The sequence below is a fragment of the Elaeis guineensis genome, chromosome 15 (genome assembly GCF_000442705.2).
Source record: "Elaeis guineensis isolate ETL-2024a chromosome 15, EG11, whole genome shotgun sequence".
Lineage (NCBI taxonomy): Eukaryota > Viridiplantae > Streptophyta > Magnoliopsida > Arecales > Arecaceae > Elaeis > Elaeis guineensis.
The window spans coordinates 10,512,556-10,529,125 of record NC_026007.2 but is presented as its reverse complement, the minus strand read 5'-3'; the positions used below and the strand labels follow the sequence as shown (position 1 = coordinate 10,529,125).

Sequence of the window (16,570 nt, the reverse complement as noted above, 5' to 3'; positions counted from 1 at the left end):
AGGGGATCAAGCTAAGCCGAATTATTATACCTTAAGGATAAGATTACCACAGACCCGCACAAATCATGTTCATGTTCTTAGGATAGTATTCTCATTTATCTCCATCAAGACAAGCTCTTTTTAACATTTTGTTAGTTTGTTTTTTCATAATACTATCTTAAAATCAATTAAATAATATAGCAATTATTTGGGCAAGTTGATTAGTTTCCAACGATACTTTCGTTTGCAGCTTACATTGAGATATAGGCTAAGTACATATTCAGCACAGAGTAAGAGTTGAACGCTGCATATATTACATCTTGGGTGCAAGACAAGTGGCGCCCATAAGATTTCGCTAGCTCCCCATATCCTGCAAAGCTCCAACTCCTGCCTCAAACTATGCCAACTGCAAGCTTTCTTGTCGTTTGATGTCAAACACCTTGATTAGAACTTCCTCCACAACCTATGGAAAAACACGTAAACAAGCACGCAGGTTAGTGTAATCATTCTCTGCTAGCTCTCTCCAACTGGATTAAAAGGTCAAAAAATGAAAATCAGATTAAAAATGAAGTACGGCAATCCTCTGAATTCAGACGCCTAACCAACAAAATATTATCGTAAAATCTAGAGACAGTTGGAAGAATCAAGCTAGCGCGGAAGACAAGATTCTAGTAGATGTACAATAAAATGATCCTATCACCACAAACACCCAAAATTTTTATAAAATTTTGGCAGGATTTTGGCTTTTCCATGGGCAATAAATCTTCCCAAGTAAACCAGGGAAGTCCAGGTGATATAGGGAAGCCTAGTCCTCTGGCTCCTCAATCTACCCGAACTGAATAATGGAAAGGAATTATATAACCATAGGAGTTCTATGAGCCTTTAATTATCCTTCTGTTAAAATCTCAGACACCTAAATTATTTTACATGCTTTACCAGAAGCAACTGATGAGTTGAATTTCGTGCAAAGTTCCTTAAATGTTTGACCTTGTCTGTCATTCTCTCTGATCATGTGAATTAGAAAAATAAGCCTCTGCCAGTGTGACCAATATAATTGATTCTTCCAAAATTATTATTCGACAATAAGTCTGTGAAAGTCAACATTTCGCACAAGTTCCCTTGTAAATAAGAAGTCATGATTGTTGGAGACTACAACTGTCTGGAAGCCATGTTCACCAGATGAAGCGTCCCAACTGTGATGCATGGTCACCTGATATAAGCCTACAAACTAATTATGCAACATGCATGACTCATCCAATGAAAAAAATACATCTCACCAGTCATCCAGATCCACATGATTACTCCAATTAAATATGCGGGAGTGTGATCTTCAATACCCAATAAAAAATTCATTGAACTTTTGGAAGCCTTTTTGTCATCAAACATCGAATCCTACCTACTCCTAAGTCACTAGACATGTCAATGAGATGAGATAGCTTGGTGATTATGAAATGAACTTGAGCTCCGATATTTATGGGTCCCTGAGAGATTCTGAGGAATGAAGTCAAAACAAGATAAATTCGAATCAGCTTGATAGCCTCATCCATATAGGGTTGCTATTGTGGATTAATGTCTGAGCCATCATAGTTTTGACAGCAACTTACAGTTGAGTCATCCAGATATCAACCCTCTAAAAACTTGCAAAGAATATTTGGGGTTGATGGGAATAGGAACCTATCTTATTGGTAACATAGTTTAAACATTATAATATGCAATGTGTCTCACAGTCATTTTATTCCTTGGGAGAACATATACAGTTATGATACACATTCCATGTGTTGCATCTATAGCAGTTTTATTTTGTCAGATTGATTATTAGAACTAGAGCTGATGTTTGTCAGGATTTGTCCAACAGCTGGAGATCATCCTATAAGGTGGCCAATTGGTGGTTAAACTATGCAAGGTATAATTGTACGAAACAAAACCATGCAATGAAAATAGTACAGCTTCAACACTTACACCCTAAACCATGAATCTTGTTTTTTAGAATTTTTGAAGTTACCTTATCTGGGGTTGATGCACCCGAGGTTACACCAATTGTGACAGGACCTGGAGGTAGCCAGTTTTCTTTCTCAACAAGCTCCCCATGCTGCAAAAGAAAAAAAGACAACTTTGGGACTTCAGGACTAATGACAGGAATTTTTGTTCTAATAATATTAATAAGAAGTAAGAGGTAGATATAAATGTAGTCCATGCCTCATTCATCTAAATCTTACATTGAGCTTGTAACTTATTCTGTTTCCTGGTCCAATTCTCTGTTCACTGTCAATCCAATAAGATGGAATTCCTCGGAGTTCACCAATCTCTTGTAGATGTGAGGTGTTACTGGAATTCCATCCACCAACTACCAGCAAAAGATCAAGTTTCTCATTGACCAGCTTGTACATTGCATCTTGTCTCTCCTAATAAAATGCATGTACAAGGACATTAAACAATGGAAGCCAGAAAAAGGACATCCAATTTACATACGAATGAAAATAATGAATATGTAACATAGGTATCATTCAACTAGACCAGCATGGTAATGACACAACAAGCTCATTCTGGTGATATCTAAAAAGTATATAATATTTGAAGAAAGAAGGAAAGATATCAAATTGCAGGAACATCAACTTATTACCAGGGAGACACTGATCTTGCATACATATTGGCTTTATTAAATCTGACTGCCTCTAATATGCAGTGGTAGTAGCAATATTCTTATCCAACAATTTCCAGATTACAAGTCTAATCTCAGCTGATGGCTTCAGGATTTGAAGACACAAAATAACTTGTGTCCATCATTCCCAATATATTATGTAGCTAGAGCAAAGCACACAAACTTGAACTGTGACAGTGCTTCTGATAGAACCAATTCATGAACAAAGGCTGATAAAGCTAATGCAAATATTCATGTAGGGAAGAACAGAGAAACGATATATTCCCACAGAGAGGACAGAAGAATTCTAACTAACAGTGCAAGCAGGTTCCAACATAAGGTAGCACAGACAAACCTCAAACAAACACCAGGTTAAAAGTGCCCTAAAAATATAACTTTCTGCTTAGTTACTGGGTACGAAGTTGTACGCTGTGGAACTTGATCTATTCTCTTATTATCCAAACAAACAGAAGGCAGAAGGCAGATGGCAGACAGACAGCAATTTGACTACTATGTAGCCCTACAACCACTAAAAAGAAAAAGAAACAGAGAGAGAGAATTTAGTTAGCCATTCTAGCACAAGACAGGACAACCTACAGAAATTTTACAAGATAACATCTTGAAATGATTTTAGATTATAAAATAAAAATGGGAAACAACCAAATTACCCTAACTGCTTCACAAAGTGTTACCTAAGTTACAGATTTTATCAAAGGCTTATAAAGTGCTGATCCAACTCTGTTAGCTGTCTTTGTTTCTAAAACTGGCCGGGAACTCAACAGTCCACTAGTCATGATGGCTTCAGGATTCAAAGATGCAAAATAACTTGCGTCCATAATTCCCAACATACTATGAAGCTAGAGCAAAGCACACAAACTTGAATTGTGAGAGGGCTGCTGATGGAACCAATCCATGAACAAAGGCTGATAAAACTAATGCAAATATTTATATAAGGAAGAACAGAGAAACTGTTAGAAATTGTGTCCTAAAACCAATTGGCTTATTGTAAACCATTGGATTTTGTATATGAATTATTAATCAATGAATAAAAGTTATTTTGGCTTTTTCATCACAAGATGTACATCTTCATTATTAAAACTCGTGTTGTAATAAAATCCTTAGAACTATATTATGACCGATAAAAGAGGATTTATCGAATAGTTCTTAAATATGTTCGTGACCAAATGATACGTCATTAATAGGACGATGACGTTTATCGAGTGTAAGTCGTTGTATGCCATATAGGTTGGTTGTCCTTGTAACCAAAGAATGTGGAGATACTGATATGGCATACAGACGAGATAAAGGAGTACATCATCACAGAACAAGTGACTCACCTGCTGAGCACTCTACTGTCAAGAATAGCTCGTGAAACGTATGGACACAAGTGTTCCTCAGACCTAAAATCACCATAGTGACTTGTAAGCAACTCAATGTGCTTAGGTACCAGACTATCTACATTTCTAATATAGTGACGGAAGGCTACTGGGCACAGTCAAGTACCTGCAAAGTCTGTGTGTGGATCAAGATAGGATTGATCCCTCCGAATTATCGAAGTTAATGCATCACTGTATTTCAATTTAGTAAAACTTTGATCAAGATAATCTATGTGATGGATTTGAAAGATTGAAATACAATGTGGATGACTGTTTCAGAGTTGATAGTTAAATCCTAGGTCATTTGGAGCATTAGAGTCAAAAGGATGAATTATGTGATAACCATATGTCGAGATCCTTGAATATTGCTTTGCAATTATTCGACCTATCCAGACGTCGGATATCATTACTAGACGATCACTTCGATTAGTATAGAAAAGAATTCCTATGCTACCGGCTTAGTGTTCGAACTTATGGAGTCGCGCACAAAAGTCAAATAATGTAGAAAAAAATTGACCGAATATTTATGTATTCAATTTAGAAATATGAAATCTAATTGAAAATGTAAATTAATTTAATTAAGAATTAAGTTAAAGATCATATGAAATTAAACACTGACTATATTCAGTTAGCACTGCGCATGACGTGCAAGTTCGATTCCGAGGATGAATTAAATCAAAACAATGATCCAAGCGATTATGAGAGATTCGATTTGAGTCCTAATTACTTTAGATCAGATCTAATTTAATTGGACTTAATTTTATTAAGGCTTGATTAGATTAATTTATCAAGTTGGACTTGGATAAGAATCTTAATTGGATTACGATCAGTAGTCTTTTCGAAATTGATTCGAATCGAATTCGAATTAGATTCGAATTGATCCAAATCTGAATCAAATCTAATTTGGTGCACTTAGCCACTTTTCTCAAATATTCTCTCTCCTTATGGGCCGACCTAAGTGGTTGGGAAGGGGCTGAAAACAGCCCCTTCCCCTTGAGCATGCGCCATAATGAAGAGAGGCATCTCTCCTACTTGGATTAGGATTCCTTGTGCTTTAGAAAGTTTGAATTTGATTCAAATATGAAGAATCCTTTTCCTAGCACTCAAAGAAGTTTGATTTGATCTAAGACCTCTTGTCTATATAAGGAAGGGTGTGGAGAAGAGAACTAAGCAATCAATCTAAGGCTTGGCGTGGAGATCCTTTGGTGTGGGCATCCCCTCTCTCTTAGGCATCACCTATCACTGGGCGTCTCTCTCCTCTTGGCATCCTCCCTCCCTTTATGGCAGCATGTGGACTATTCCAAGGGCTTGAGATCAAATATCAAGTATTCTTCTCCCTCCTCTCTGAAGAAGACATTCATCCCTCTCTTTTACAGAGTTTAACGTGCATGCGAAGTAGAGGATCTGCGCATCCAGATCTCACGAAGCATATTGATCGAGGAGCTTCTTCAACCTTGATTATTTTTCGCTGCGAATCAAGATAAGAATTCATAAGTGTTATGAAAATTTTAATTGCTAATCTATTCTACTTTCCTGGCATATGATGTGATCGAATGAATTTTTTCTTTAATTGGTATCAGAGCCAGCCCTATATGTCATGATCGTATAGTCAAATTTTGAGATTTTTTTGATTTTTTTTTATCTGATTTTGAATCAGAATTTTTGATGTGATTGAACCTTGGTCTCTTCTGATATCTCCTATATATTTTTTATCTAGTTTTGATCAGAGTATCAAATCAAAATCAGTCCCTAAATTTGGACTGATGAAAATCTATTTTAGCATAAATTTTCTATGCAGATTTTTGTGCTGATTTAATACCTGATTATGCATAGATTTAAATCTGTTTTGATAGATTTTTTTGATATAATTAAATTAGAAAATTGATGTTTGAATCAGGCTCAAATTTCAATTTGTTTGACTAAGTTTCAGATCTGATTTCAGCATAATATCGATACATGTTTGATCACATCTCTAACCAAAATTTTTCTATATATATGTTTGGAATAGATTTTTATATTATTTCAGATCTAAATTAATTATTTTATGTGCTGTATAAAAGTAAGTTCAAATCTGAAATAAACTTATGCGTTGATCTAATAAGATTAAATGTCTACCATATTTGTATAATTTTATACACGTATAGATTGTTATTAATTTTTGAAATTAGATTTCAGATCTTAGTAGCCCCGTACTCGAATTGAAAAGATCACCAAGCCGTCCAGTCATAAGAGCAAGTAGGATTTAAAGCCCTCTCTTTTTGTTCAATGGGGTGCTCTTATGACGTGTAGGGGTGCAATTGTGATCAAGTCTCATCATGAAGAACAGCGAAAAGAATTTTAAAATTATTTGGATCATAAATATGTTTAGATTAGATCGTGATTTATGATTAATTACAATTTTAGCAAAATAAATTCAGATATAAAAATTAGATTTTATGATCTGAATTGTATATTGCATATAAATTTTCTATAATACATATGATGTATACATAAAATTGATATATGTTTAATTGTTAAATATAGATTTGAAAGATTAGATTTTGATTTGAAATATATGGTATGCTTCATTTAAAATCCTAGTAGAATAATTTTACAAACTAAAACACATGTTTCACATACTTAATTTTAAATTAAGTTTTTCAAAAGAACTCTAGATTTGAGAATTGAAGATCTTAAGACACCTCATAAATCGATGGACAATGGGTTGGCACGAATCAGATCATCACTTAACCAATTTGGTAGATCATATTTTGATTAGGTCACTGATTGATTCAAGCCGACCCATGTCATTAAGATAAATCAATGTGACTAATTTAGATATCTCTAGAACAGTTTGTATCAAGTCCTCTTCATGACTTCGTGAAATCAGAGGGAGGATTTATGACTCGCAGATCAATCTTTTCTCTTATTCTCAAATTATTAAATCAAATCCTCTAAATTATTAGGTCCTTAAAATGATACAGTTATGGGGATAACTAGTTCATAGCCTTCCATTAAGGTGCGTGATAATGCGTCTAATATTTTAAATAGGCATAGGAGGTGCCACACACTTGATGTCTATTAGGTATTGAAATTATTATTCATCATATGACCACCTTGTTGTGCCCTTCAGATTAACCGAGCCACACTCGGGCTTGGATATTCGTTTGTTGAATGCACTTAGTGTAGTCATGTTAATGGTTGGACCTAACCAGGATTGTCAATAGAAGTGCCACACACCTGCTGAAGAAATGTCTGGGGCAAATCTAATTGCTAGAAATTATTTGGTAAAATAATTGGTTAAGAACCTACCCATGGATGCACTAGGATTGGTCGAGCCACACTCGGACCCGAATTGACAATCTGTGTAGAGACTATCAATTTGTATAAAATAGTGGGAGGATCTTTAGACTAAAGTCCATGTCTTTAGGATTAAAATTATTCATATACTAATAGGCTTTTGGTTTTCTTTTCAGCTATGGCCAACACATTATCACTCCGATCGCTGTTGGACAGTAATAAGCTTATCGAACTAAATTTCGATAGTCGGTATCGAAAGCTAAAAATCATCTTAGAGTACGAAAGGATCCTGTACGTGCTTACGAATCCCGCACCTGAAGAATCTTCTACCATCGCATCCCGTGCTTCAAGAGACTTATATGAAGTGACTCAATGACCGCATTACAGTACATTGCATCATGAAGGCATCCATGAATGACGAACTTAGTCGTAAGTTCGAAAATACGCAATTCAAAGAGATGATTCAATTATTGAATGAGTCTTTCAGCACCCCTGAGGATGCTGAAAGACATGAGATCTCTTACGTTGTGTTCAATGCTCGTATGCGAGAAGAAGCATCAGTCATAGATCATGTATTGTATATAATCGAGCCGATTAAACGTTTGAGCAAACTTGACTTTCTGTTACATGAACAGTTGGACAAAAATGCTATCCTAAATTCACTACTAAAGTCATATCTATTCTTCTTGAGTCATTATACAATAACTAAGCCTGCAGTAAACTACCATAGTTTGCTAGGATTGCTGCAGACATTCAAGAAGGACTATTAGCTCCAGAAGGAGCCGGTGCATGTTATGGGAGGATCATCTGTAGGTCATCATTCCTTCAAGAGAGAAAAAAAGATGTAAAAGATTTGCGCCGCCGATCCAAAGCCGAAGCAGAGCAAAAAGTCAAAGATCGATAAGAGCCGGCAGAATGCTTCTTCTGTAAGAAGTTGAGTCATTGGAAGAGAAACTGTCCTGAATATATAGCTTCCTTTGACCCAAATAGACAAAGAACAAGAGAAATAAGTAATCTGTTGCTTCACAAAGTACTTATATGATAACTCCTTGTAATTTTTCTGTATGTGATACTACTATCTGAGTATTGAATACCAGAAGTCCAATTAATATTTACAATTTGTTGCACGGACTACAAATTAGTAAGAAGTTTAGAGAAGACGAGCGGTTCCTGAACGTTGGAGATGGAAGTCTTGTTCCAATTCTAGCTTTAGGAACTATGCAGTTTATTTTCAAGTCTAATAGTGACATGTTAGATGAGTGTCATTATTGTCCTTCTTTTATAATGAATATCATCTTTGTAGGCTTTTTGACCAAATTTGGCTTTAAATTTTTAATAAAAAATAATTTTTATGATATCATTATGAATGATACTAAAACCATACGAGAACAATTGAAATATGGCATATACTTACTATCCCAACCTGTTGGTATAATATACACATTGAACAAACATCTTAGGATAGACAATATCGGCAATACCTACCTTTGACATTGTAAGCTGGGTCATGTGAACAAGAACAGGATAGACAAGTTAATCAAAGAGGATATCTTTGAAATTAATGATTGTGAATCATTACCGATCTATGAATCCTATCTTTTTAGTAAGATAACCAAGTCATTTTTTTAAGAAAAAAATGAGCGAGCCAGTGGTTCTAGGTTTAGTACATGGTGATGTATGTGGACCTATAAATATAGGCACCAGAGAAGAATATTATTATTTCATTACATTTATTGACGATTTATCAAGATATGGGTATGTCTACCTTATGAAGCACAAATCCGAATCATTTGAAATGTTCAAACGATTCCGTAGTGAAGTAGAAAAACGAATAAAAAAAGTATTAAAACTCTTCAGTCAGATCGAAGTGAATACCTCACAAATGATTTTCTAACATATCTAAAAGAGAATAGGATTCTCTCGCAATGGACTCCTCCTGAACACCACAACATAATGGGGTGTCAGAAAAGAGGAATCGAATACTGTTAAACATAGTTCGATCCATGATGGACTTTGTAACTCTGCCAATCTTCTTTTGGGATATACTCTTGAAACTACCTACTACATACTTAATAAGGTTCTAAGTAAGTCTCTAAATAGAACACCATAAGAGATATCAAAACGTAAGCCAGTACTCTCACACCTTAGGATTTGGAGATGTCCGACTTATGTAAAGCGTTTAAAGATAGACAAGCTTGGATCTAGATCCGATAAATGCTTGTTCATAGGATATCCAAAGAAAACTAAAAGATACTATTTTTATCTCGCTGAAGAATAAAAGATGTTCATCAGCAATAGGACGGTCTTTTTAGAAAAAAAAATTTTTGAGAAGAAACTAATACCACTAAAATCAAACTTAGTGAAGTTCGTGAGGTACAAATATCGGCAAATACAAAATAAGATTTGATTGGAGAATCAAATCTAAAGCCTGTAGAGGCGCCATTAAAGAGATCCGGTAGAGTATCGCATCAGTCGGATAGATACTATAATTTCTTGGTGCAGGATGGTGATCCTGTCGGGTCTTTGTATAGCATCTATATGGACACTGGTTGATCCAACTGAAGAAATTAAATCCATAGGATATAATGAATTTTCAAGAAGAAAAGAGCAGACGAAAAAATGGAAATCTATAAAGCCAGTCTAGTTGCCAAAGGATACCGTCAGTATTATGATATTGACTATGATGAGACATTCTCTCCTATGGCAATGCTCAAGTCCATCCAAATTATGCTTGCGATAGTGGCATACTTAGATTTTGAGATCTGATAAATGAATGTCAAAACCGTTTTTCTTAATGGAGAGCTGAAAAAAAAGATGTATATGATATAATTTGAAGGATTCACATCCTTAGATGAATCTAAAATATGAAAGCTAAATAAATCCATCTATGAATTGAAGCAAGCATCTAGGAGTTGGAACATGCATTTTGATAAGACGATCAAAACGTATGACTTCGTTAGAAATGAAAAAGAATCTTGCATCTATAAGTGGACTAACGATTCTGTAGTTATCTTCTTTGTACTGTATGTAGATGACATACTGTTAATAGAAAATGATATTCTAACTTTGCAAAGTGTAAAGCTATGACTATCATCGTAATTCTCCATAAAAAATTTGAGAGAAGCATCCTACATCTTAAGGATGAAGATCTATAGAAATAAATCTAGAAGATTGCTTGAATTGTTTCAGTCCACATACATCGATACTATGCTAAAACGGTTCAGCATAGAGAATTTCAAAAAGGACTATCTACCGATGGACCAAGAAATTTCTCTTTTCAAGAAGAATTATCCGACAATCTCTTAAGAGAGAGAGCGTATGAGTAGAATCCCATATGCCTCGACAGTGGAATCAATCATGTACGCCATGATGTGTACAAGACCGGATGTGACCTATTCACTAGTAGTGAGTAGATACCATTCTGATCCGGAAGAGAACCATTAGAAGGTTGTGAAGATAATCCTTAAGTATTTAAAAAATACTAAAGACCAATGACTTATCTATGGGAACACTGCTTTGAAACTTATGGAATATACTAATTCCAGTTTCTAATCAGATTATAATGATAGCAAAAGCGCATCGGGCTACGTGTTCACCATGAACGGAGTAGCGATTTGCTGGAAGAGTTTCAAGCAACATACGGTGGCTGACTCAGTATATGAAGTAGAATATGTTGCAGCATCTGATGCTTCAAAGAAGGCTATTTGGTTGAAGAAGTTCATCACTGAACTTTAAGCGGTTCTCTCTTTTGATGGTCCAATTTTACTATATTGCAATAGTACTGGAGCCATAGCACAAACAAAGGAGCCCAAGTCCGACCACCGAACCAAACACATTCTGCGATGCTATCATCTTATCCATGAAATCATGGATCGAAGTGACGTCGAGCTAGAAAAGATTAACGAAAAAAAAATCTGACTGACCCGAGATCAAAGAGTTCGATGATCACAAGTAGAAGATGGGTATAAGATACAATCCCGATTGGCTTTAGTACAAGTGGGAGTTGTTAGGAATTGTATTCTAAAGTCAATTGACTTATTGTAAATAATTAAATTTTATATATGAATTATTGATCAATGAATAAAAATTATTTGGACTTTTTCATCACAAAATGTACATCTTCGTTATTAAAATTTTTGTATTGTGATGAAGTCCTTAGAACTATATTATAATCGATAAAGAAGAATTTATCAAATAGTTCTTAAACATGTTCGCGATCAAATGATACGTCATTAATAGAACGATGACGTTTATCGAGCGTAGGTCATTATGTGCCATATAGATTGATTGTCCTCGTAACGAAAGAGTGTGAAGATACTGATATGGCATACAGGTGAGATATAGGAGTACATCGTCACTGAATAAGTGACTCACCTGTTGAGTGCTCTACTATCAAAAGTAGTTTAAAAATATATGGACTTAAATGTCCCTCAGACCTGAGATCACCATAGTGACTTGCAAGCAACTTACTGTGCTTAGATACCGGACTACCTGTATTTCTAATGTACTGATGGAAGACTACTGGATATAGTCAAGTATTTGTGAAGTCTGTGTGTGGATCAAGATGAGATTAACCCCTCTGAATTAATAGGAGTTAATGCATTACTGTATTTCAATTTAGTAAAATCTTAACTAGAATAATACTAATGATAGATTTGAAAGATTGAAATACGATGTGGATGACTGTTTCAGGATTGACAGTTAAACCCCAGATCACCTGGAGTATTAAGATCAAAAGAATGAATTATACGATAGCCATATATCAAGGTTCTTAGATATTACTTTGCAATTATTCGACCTATCCGGATATCGAAAATCATTGCTAGATGGTCACTTTAATTGGTATAGGAAGAAGTTACTATGCTACCGGCTTAGTGTTCGAACTTATGGAGTCGTGCATAAAAGTCAAACAATGTAGAAAAGAATTGACCGAATATTTATGTTTTTAATTTGAAAGTATGAGACTTGATTGAACATGTAGATTAACTTAATTAAAAATTAAAGATCATATGGAATGAAACACTGACTATGTTTAGTTAGCACTGCGCATGAGATGCGGATTTGATTTTGGAGATGAATTAAATCAAATCAATGATCTAAGCGATTATAAGAGATTCGATTTGAGTCCTAATTACTTTAGATCATATCTAATTTAATTGAACTTAATTTTATTAAGTCTTGATTGGGTTAATTTATCAAGTTGGACTTAGACAAGAATCCTAATTGGATTACGATCAGCAATCTTTTCGAAATTGATTCGAATCAGATTCAAATTGGATTCGAATTGATCCAAATCTGAATCAAATCTAATTTGGTACATTTAGCTATATTTTTCAAGCATTCTCTCTCCTTACGAGCAGACCTAGGTGGTTGGGAAGCGGCTGAAAATAGCTCCCTCCCCTTGGACGTGCACCATAATGAAGGGAGGCACTTCTCCTACTTAGATTAGGATTTCTTGTGCTTTAAGAAGTTTGGATTGATTCAAACATGGAGAGTCCTTTTCTTAGCATTCAAAGGAGTTTGATTTGATCTAGGACTTCTTGTCTATATAAAGAGAGATGTGGAGAAGAGAAACAAGCAATCAATCCTAGGCTTGGCGTGGAGATCCTTTGGTGTGGGCGTCCCCTCTCTCTTGGGCGTCATTGGGCGTCTCTCTCCTCTTGGCATCCTCTCCCTTTGTGGTAGCATGTGGGCTGTTCCAAGGACTTGAGATCAGATATCAAATGTTCTTCTCCTTCCTCTCTGAAGAAGGCATTCATCCTTCTCTTCTATAAAGTTTGGCATATACGCAAAATAGAGGATCTACACATTCGGATCTCGCGAAGCATATTAATCGAGGAGCTTCTTCAACTTTGATTATTTTCTGTTGCGAATCAGGGTAAAAATTCATAAGTATTATGAAAATTTTAATTGTTAATCTATTCGACCTTCCTGACATCCGATGCGATCGGACGAATTTTTTTTTCAGAAACTATATATTCCCATCAAGAGGATAGAAGAATTATAACTAACAGTGCAAGAAGGTTCCAACTTAGGGCAGCACAGACAAACCTCAAACAAATACCTGGTTAAAAATGCTTTTAGATAGAACTTTCTGCTTAGTCACGGAGTATGAAGTTGTAAGCTGTTAATACTATGAGTGGCTGGAACTTGATATAATCCCTTATTATCTAAACAAATAGAAGCAGAGGGGCAGCAAAGTGACTATCATATAGCCCAACAAGCCACTGAAAAAAAAAAAAGAATATTTGGTTAGCCATTCTAGAACAAGACAAGGCTACCTACAGAAATTTTACAAGATGATATTTTGTAAATGGTTTTAGATTATAATATTAAAAGGGGAAATAACCAAATTGCCCTAACTGCTTCACAATGATTTACCTAAGTTACGGATTTTATCAAAGGCTTATAAAGTGCTTATCCAACTCTGTCAACTCTCTTTATTTCTAAAACTGGCCTGGAACTTAACAACCCACTCGTCATGAAAGATCCAAAAAAATATAATGTCTCATAATCTGGCAAAGGACAGATTACTATATCAAGAATTTCAATAAAACAAAAGATTGCTGAATGAGTGCCTCATTATATGCTATAGGAGACAAAAGAGACCAGAAAACCAAGCAGCCATTGCAAAGAATTACCTGAGTGGCATCACAAATTGTATTGAAGCTGATAAAGTGCTCATTAATATTTTCTACTCCATATTTATGCATCATAGTCCTCTCAAACAATTTGCCTGAAAATGTATACATATAATAATAACATGAAGCATGAAAAGGTTGATAGAATTAGTAGAGCTTCAAATGCATGCAACTCACCAATCTCTTCAGTTTCGCCTTTAAGCATTGTAGTTTGGTTCGCAATGCCTACTTTCACTAAATCGACATCAGGATCAAATCCCGGAGAAAGAGCATATTTGAATTTCTGCAATTTTGTGTGCAGTATTTCTTTGAAAGCAGACTTACTTTCCACAACCAATAAATGAATCAGAATGAAATGACATATCATACCAGGAGGAAATCCTCTTTTGTTGAGCTAGACCCATCAAGTTCACCACCAAGAATGTAATCGCATACATATGTTGCCTGTTTTAAAACACATCATACAGAAATGTTTTCATTACACATGCTAAAGTTACACATGAAAATTCAGATGATCATAAGATCCATCAAATGCTGCCATAAAGTACCTCAGTCATGTTCTTCACAATAACATACTTCGCCGCAAAAGAAGCAGTGGCAATAGTCTCTTCATGAGAATATTTACCATGAATAATTGAAGTATAATCCCCCTTCTTGTGCTTCTCAACAGTATTCCAGACCTTTGCAGAAAAAAAAAAAGATAAACTAGATACTTATATGAAATATATGGAACAATGGGAATGAACCTCTAGCTATGTCAGATAACACCTTCAGTACCTTTGACACCCATGGACAAGTTGTATCAACAATCTGTACTTTCTTCTGACTCAAGGTATACATCTCATCCACAGCAGCTCCAAATGCAGGCAAAATCACGACATCGCCCTGATCAACAACATCAAAATTCTTCTTCCCACTCGTGACAGGTATGTTCTGGACTTCCATCTCTTCCAGCCTCTGCATTATTTAAAATAAAATGCTTCTAATTCTCTGTCATAACAAAGTAATTGCTTCCGTATTATCAAAGACAGTACCGTACAGGGGACAACTCACAACATAGAGATCGATGGAACTATGCTAACTGAGCAAAATTTCCAAAAGCCAAAAGGATATTAAGTTATAAACTCCTGGTTAATAAGCTGGCTAAGCAATAAAAATAGTATATGACTTCTATGATATTATCTTCTGAAGAAACAACATGGTAACATCTAAGCAATTCTATAACTGAATTAGTAAGTCTTTTAATGAAGCAACGAGACAAATTACAAAATCAAGTTCCATCAATTGTTGAAAGCCGGAATAGAATTCATGTTATCGCTCATCTTTCTAATCAATCTCTACAACAGAAACCAAGTAACCCAAAAATAAATATCCTTTACCCTTTAATTTCAGTGCAAATTCCTGAAAAGTAAATTTCACTCAAGAATTGAAACCTATCGACTTCACTGATCGCTAATTAAGCTGCGTGGTAGAATTTGGCCATCACTTCCTCAACAGCAATTACCCACAAACGGGAAAATTCCAAACAGCCAAGGTCAAATCACGGGGAAGAAAAAAGAAGAAGAAGATTAACAACTAGCAACCGGCGATACCGAACCTTATTGACCGTGGGATTGTGGATGATCTCGTTAGTAACCCAGATCTTCTCTTCCGGGAACTGCTTCCTGGCCTCGTACGCAATCTGCACCGCCCGTTCCACTCCCCAGCAGAACCCATAGGCCTCCGCCAGCTTCACCGTCACCTCGCCCCACGTGTACTCGTTGTTGTTCTCCTTAAGCGTCTTGATGATATCGCCTGCAATTCCCCGATCCCCAACCCTAATCAGCGATCCATGATTTCCAATTCCCCGATCCTAACAAAACCTAGGTCCTTAAACCGTGAATTCGGGAAGAAGTGAAGGCGATTGAGAGAGGGAGAGGAGGAAATACTGGTGTACTCGCGGTTCATGAGCTCGACGGTCTCCTTCTTGTGGCCGAAACCCCGGCGGTTATAATTCTCGCTGCGGGTGAGGTTGTGGCGGAAGGCCTTCTTGTCGAAGCCAGGCTCCAAGGCGGCGGTGTTCTCCCCGCCGCCTCCGCCGCAGCGGATAGAGACCGGAACCCTTCCGCCGGATCGAGGCCGGATTCCGGCGGGATTGCTCCCTGGGATGAAGAGATTGGAGGCGAAGCGACCCAGTTGCGTAGGGATCGCCATCGTAGGAGGAGGAACACAGGAAATAGAGAAGAACCACGACCTTCGGAAGCGGTGTCCAGAGAGAGATCGAATGTGGAAGCGGTAGAGGTGTATTTATCGGTTCAGTTTCGTCCAATTTTTTTAATTACTGTTCGTTTATGACTTTTGATGGGCACAATCTTTCGTCTTATGGTAACCGCGTGCTCCACTGAGCGCTTCGTCTTGCCGGCGGCGGCGTTAGCAGGTAAGGATGAGTTTTTGTCGTGTAATATCGGTAGGATCTAACGGCCAGGATAAATCTAGAAACGCAGGTGACAGCAAGGCACTGGGGAAGAGGTCGGTTGTTTGCGGTACGGTGACCGCCGTGAGCCCGCGGGGACTCAACCAAAGTGAGCGAGGGAGCCGCAAGAGAGACAAAATGTCGCGAAGCACGTGTCATGCCTCCGGGAAGACTGGAGCCCGGAGGCACGGGGACTCTCTCAGCA

The 16,570-nt window shown here is 36.5% G+C and overlaps 1 protein-coding gene across 2 annotated transcripts; it reads right to left on the bottom strand.

Annotated features, from left to right (window-relative positions):
* Positions 1-200: 200 nt before the first annotated feature.
* Positions 201-16,184, bottom strand: LOC140853951 (4-hydroxy-3-methylbut-2-enyl diphosphate reductase, chloroplastic-like). 2 transcript variants are annotated; one of them, XM_073249056.1, is made up of 10 exons: positions 15,842-16,181; positions 15,511-15,707; positions 14,691-14,870; positions 14,462-14,593; positions 14,283-14,357; positions 14,091-14,196; positions 13,914-14,008; positions 2,196-2,381; positions 1,982-2,068; positions 201-442 (listed from the first exon to the last, which is right to left on the bottom strand). In XM_073249056.1, the coding sequence occupies exons 1-10, from the start codon at positions 16,104-16,106 to the stop codon at positions 377-379; spliced, it is 1,389 nt and encodes a 462-aa protein (XP_073105157.1). In that variant the 5' UTR covers positions 16,107-16,181; the 3' UTR covers positions 201-376. The 2 variants fall into 2 exon arrangements, with proteins under 2 accessions (XP_073105157.1, XP_073105156.1); XM_073249055.1 differs by lacking the exons at positions 1,982-2,068; positions 2,196-2,381 and having other exon boundaries at positions 15,842-16,184.
* Positions 16,185-16,570: the final 386 nt, after the last annotated feature.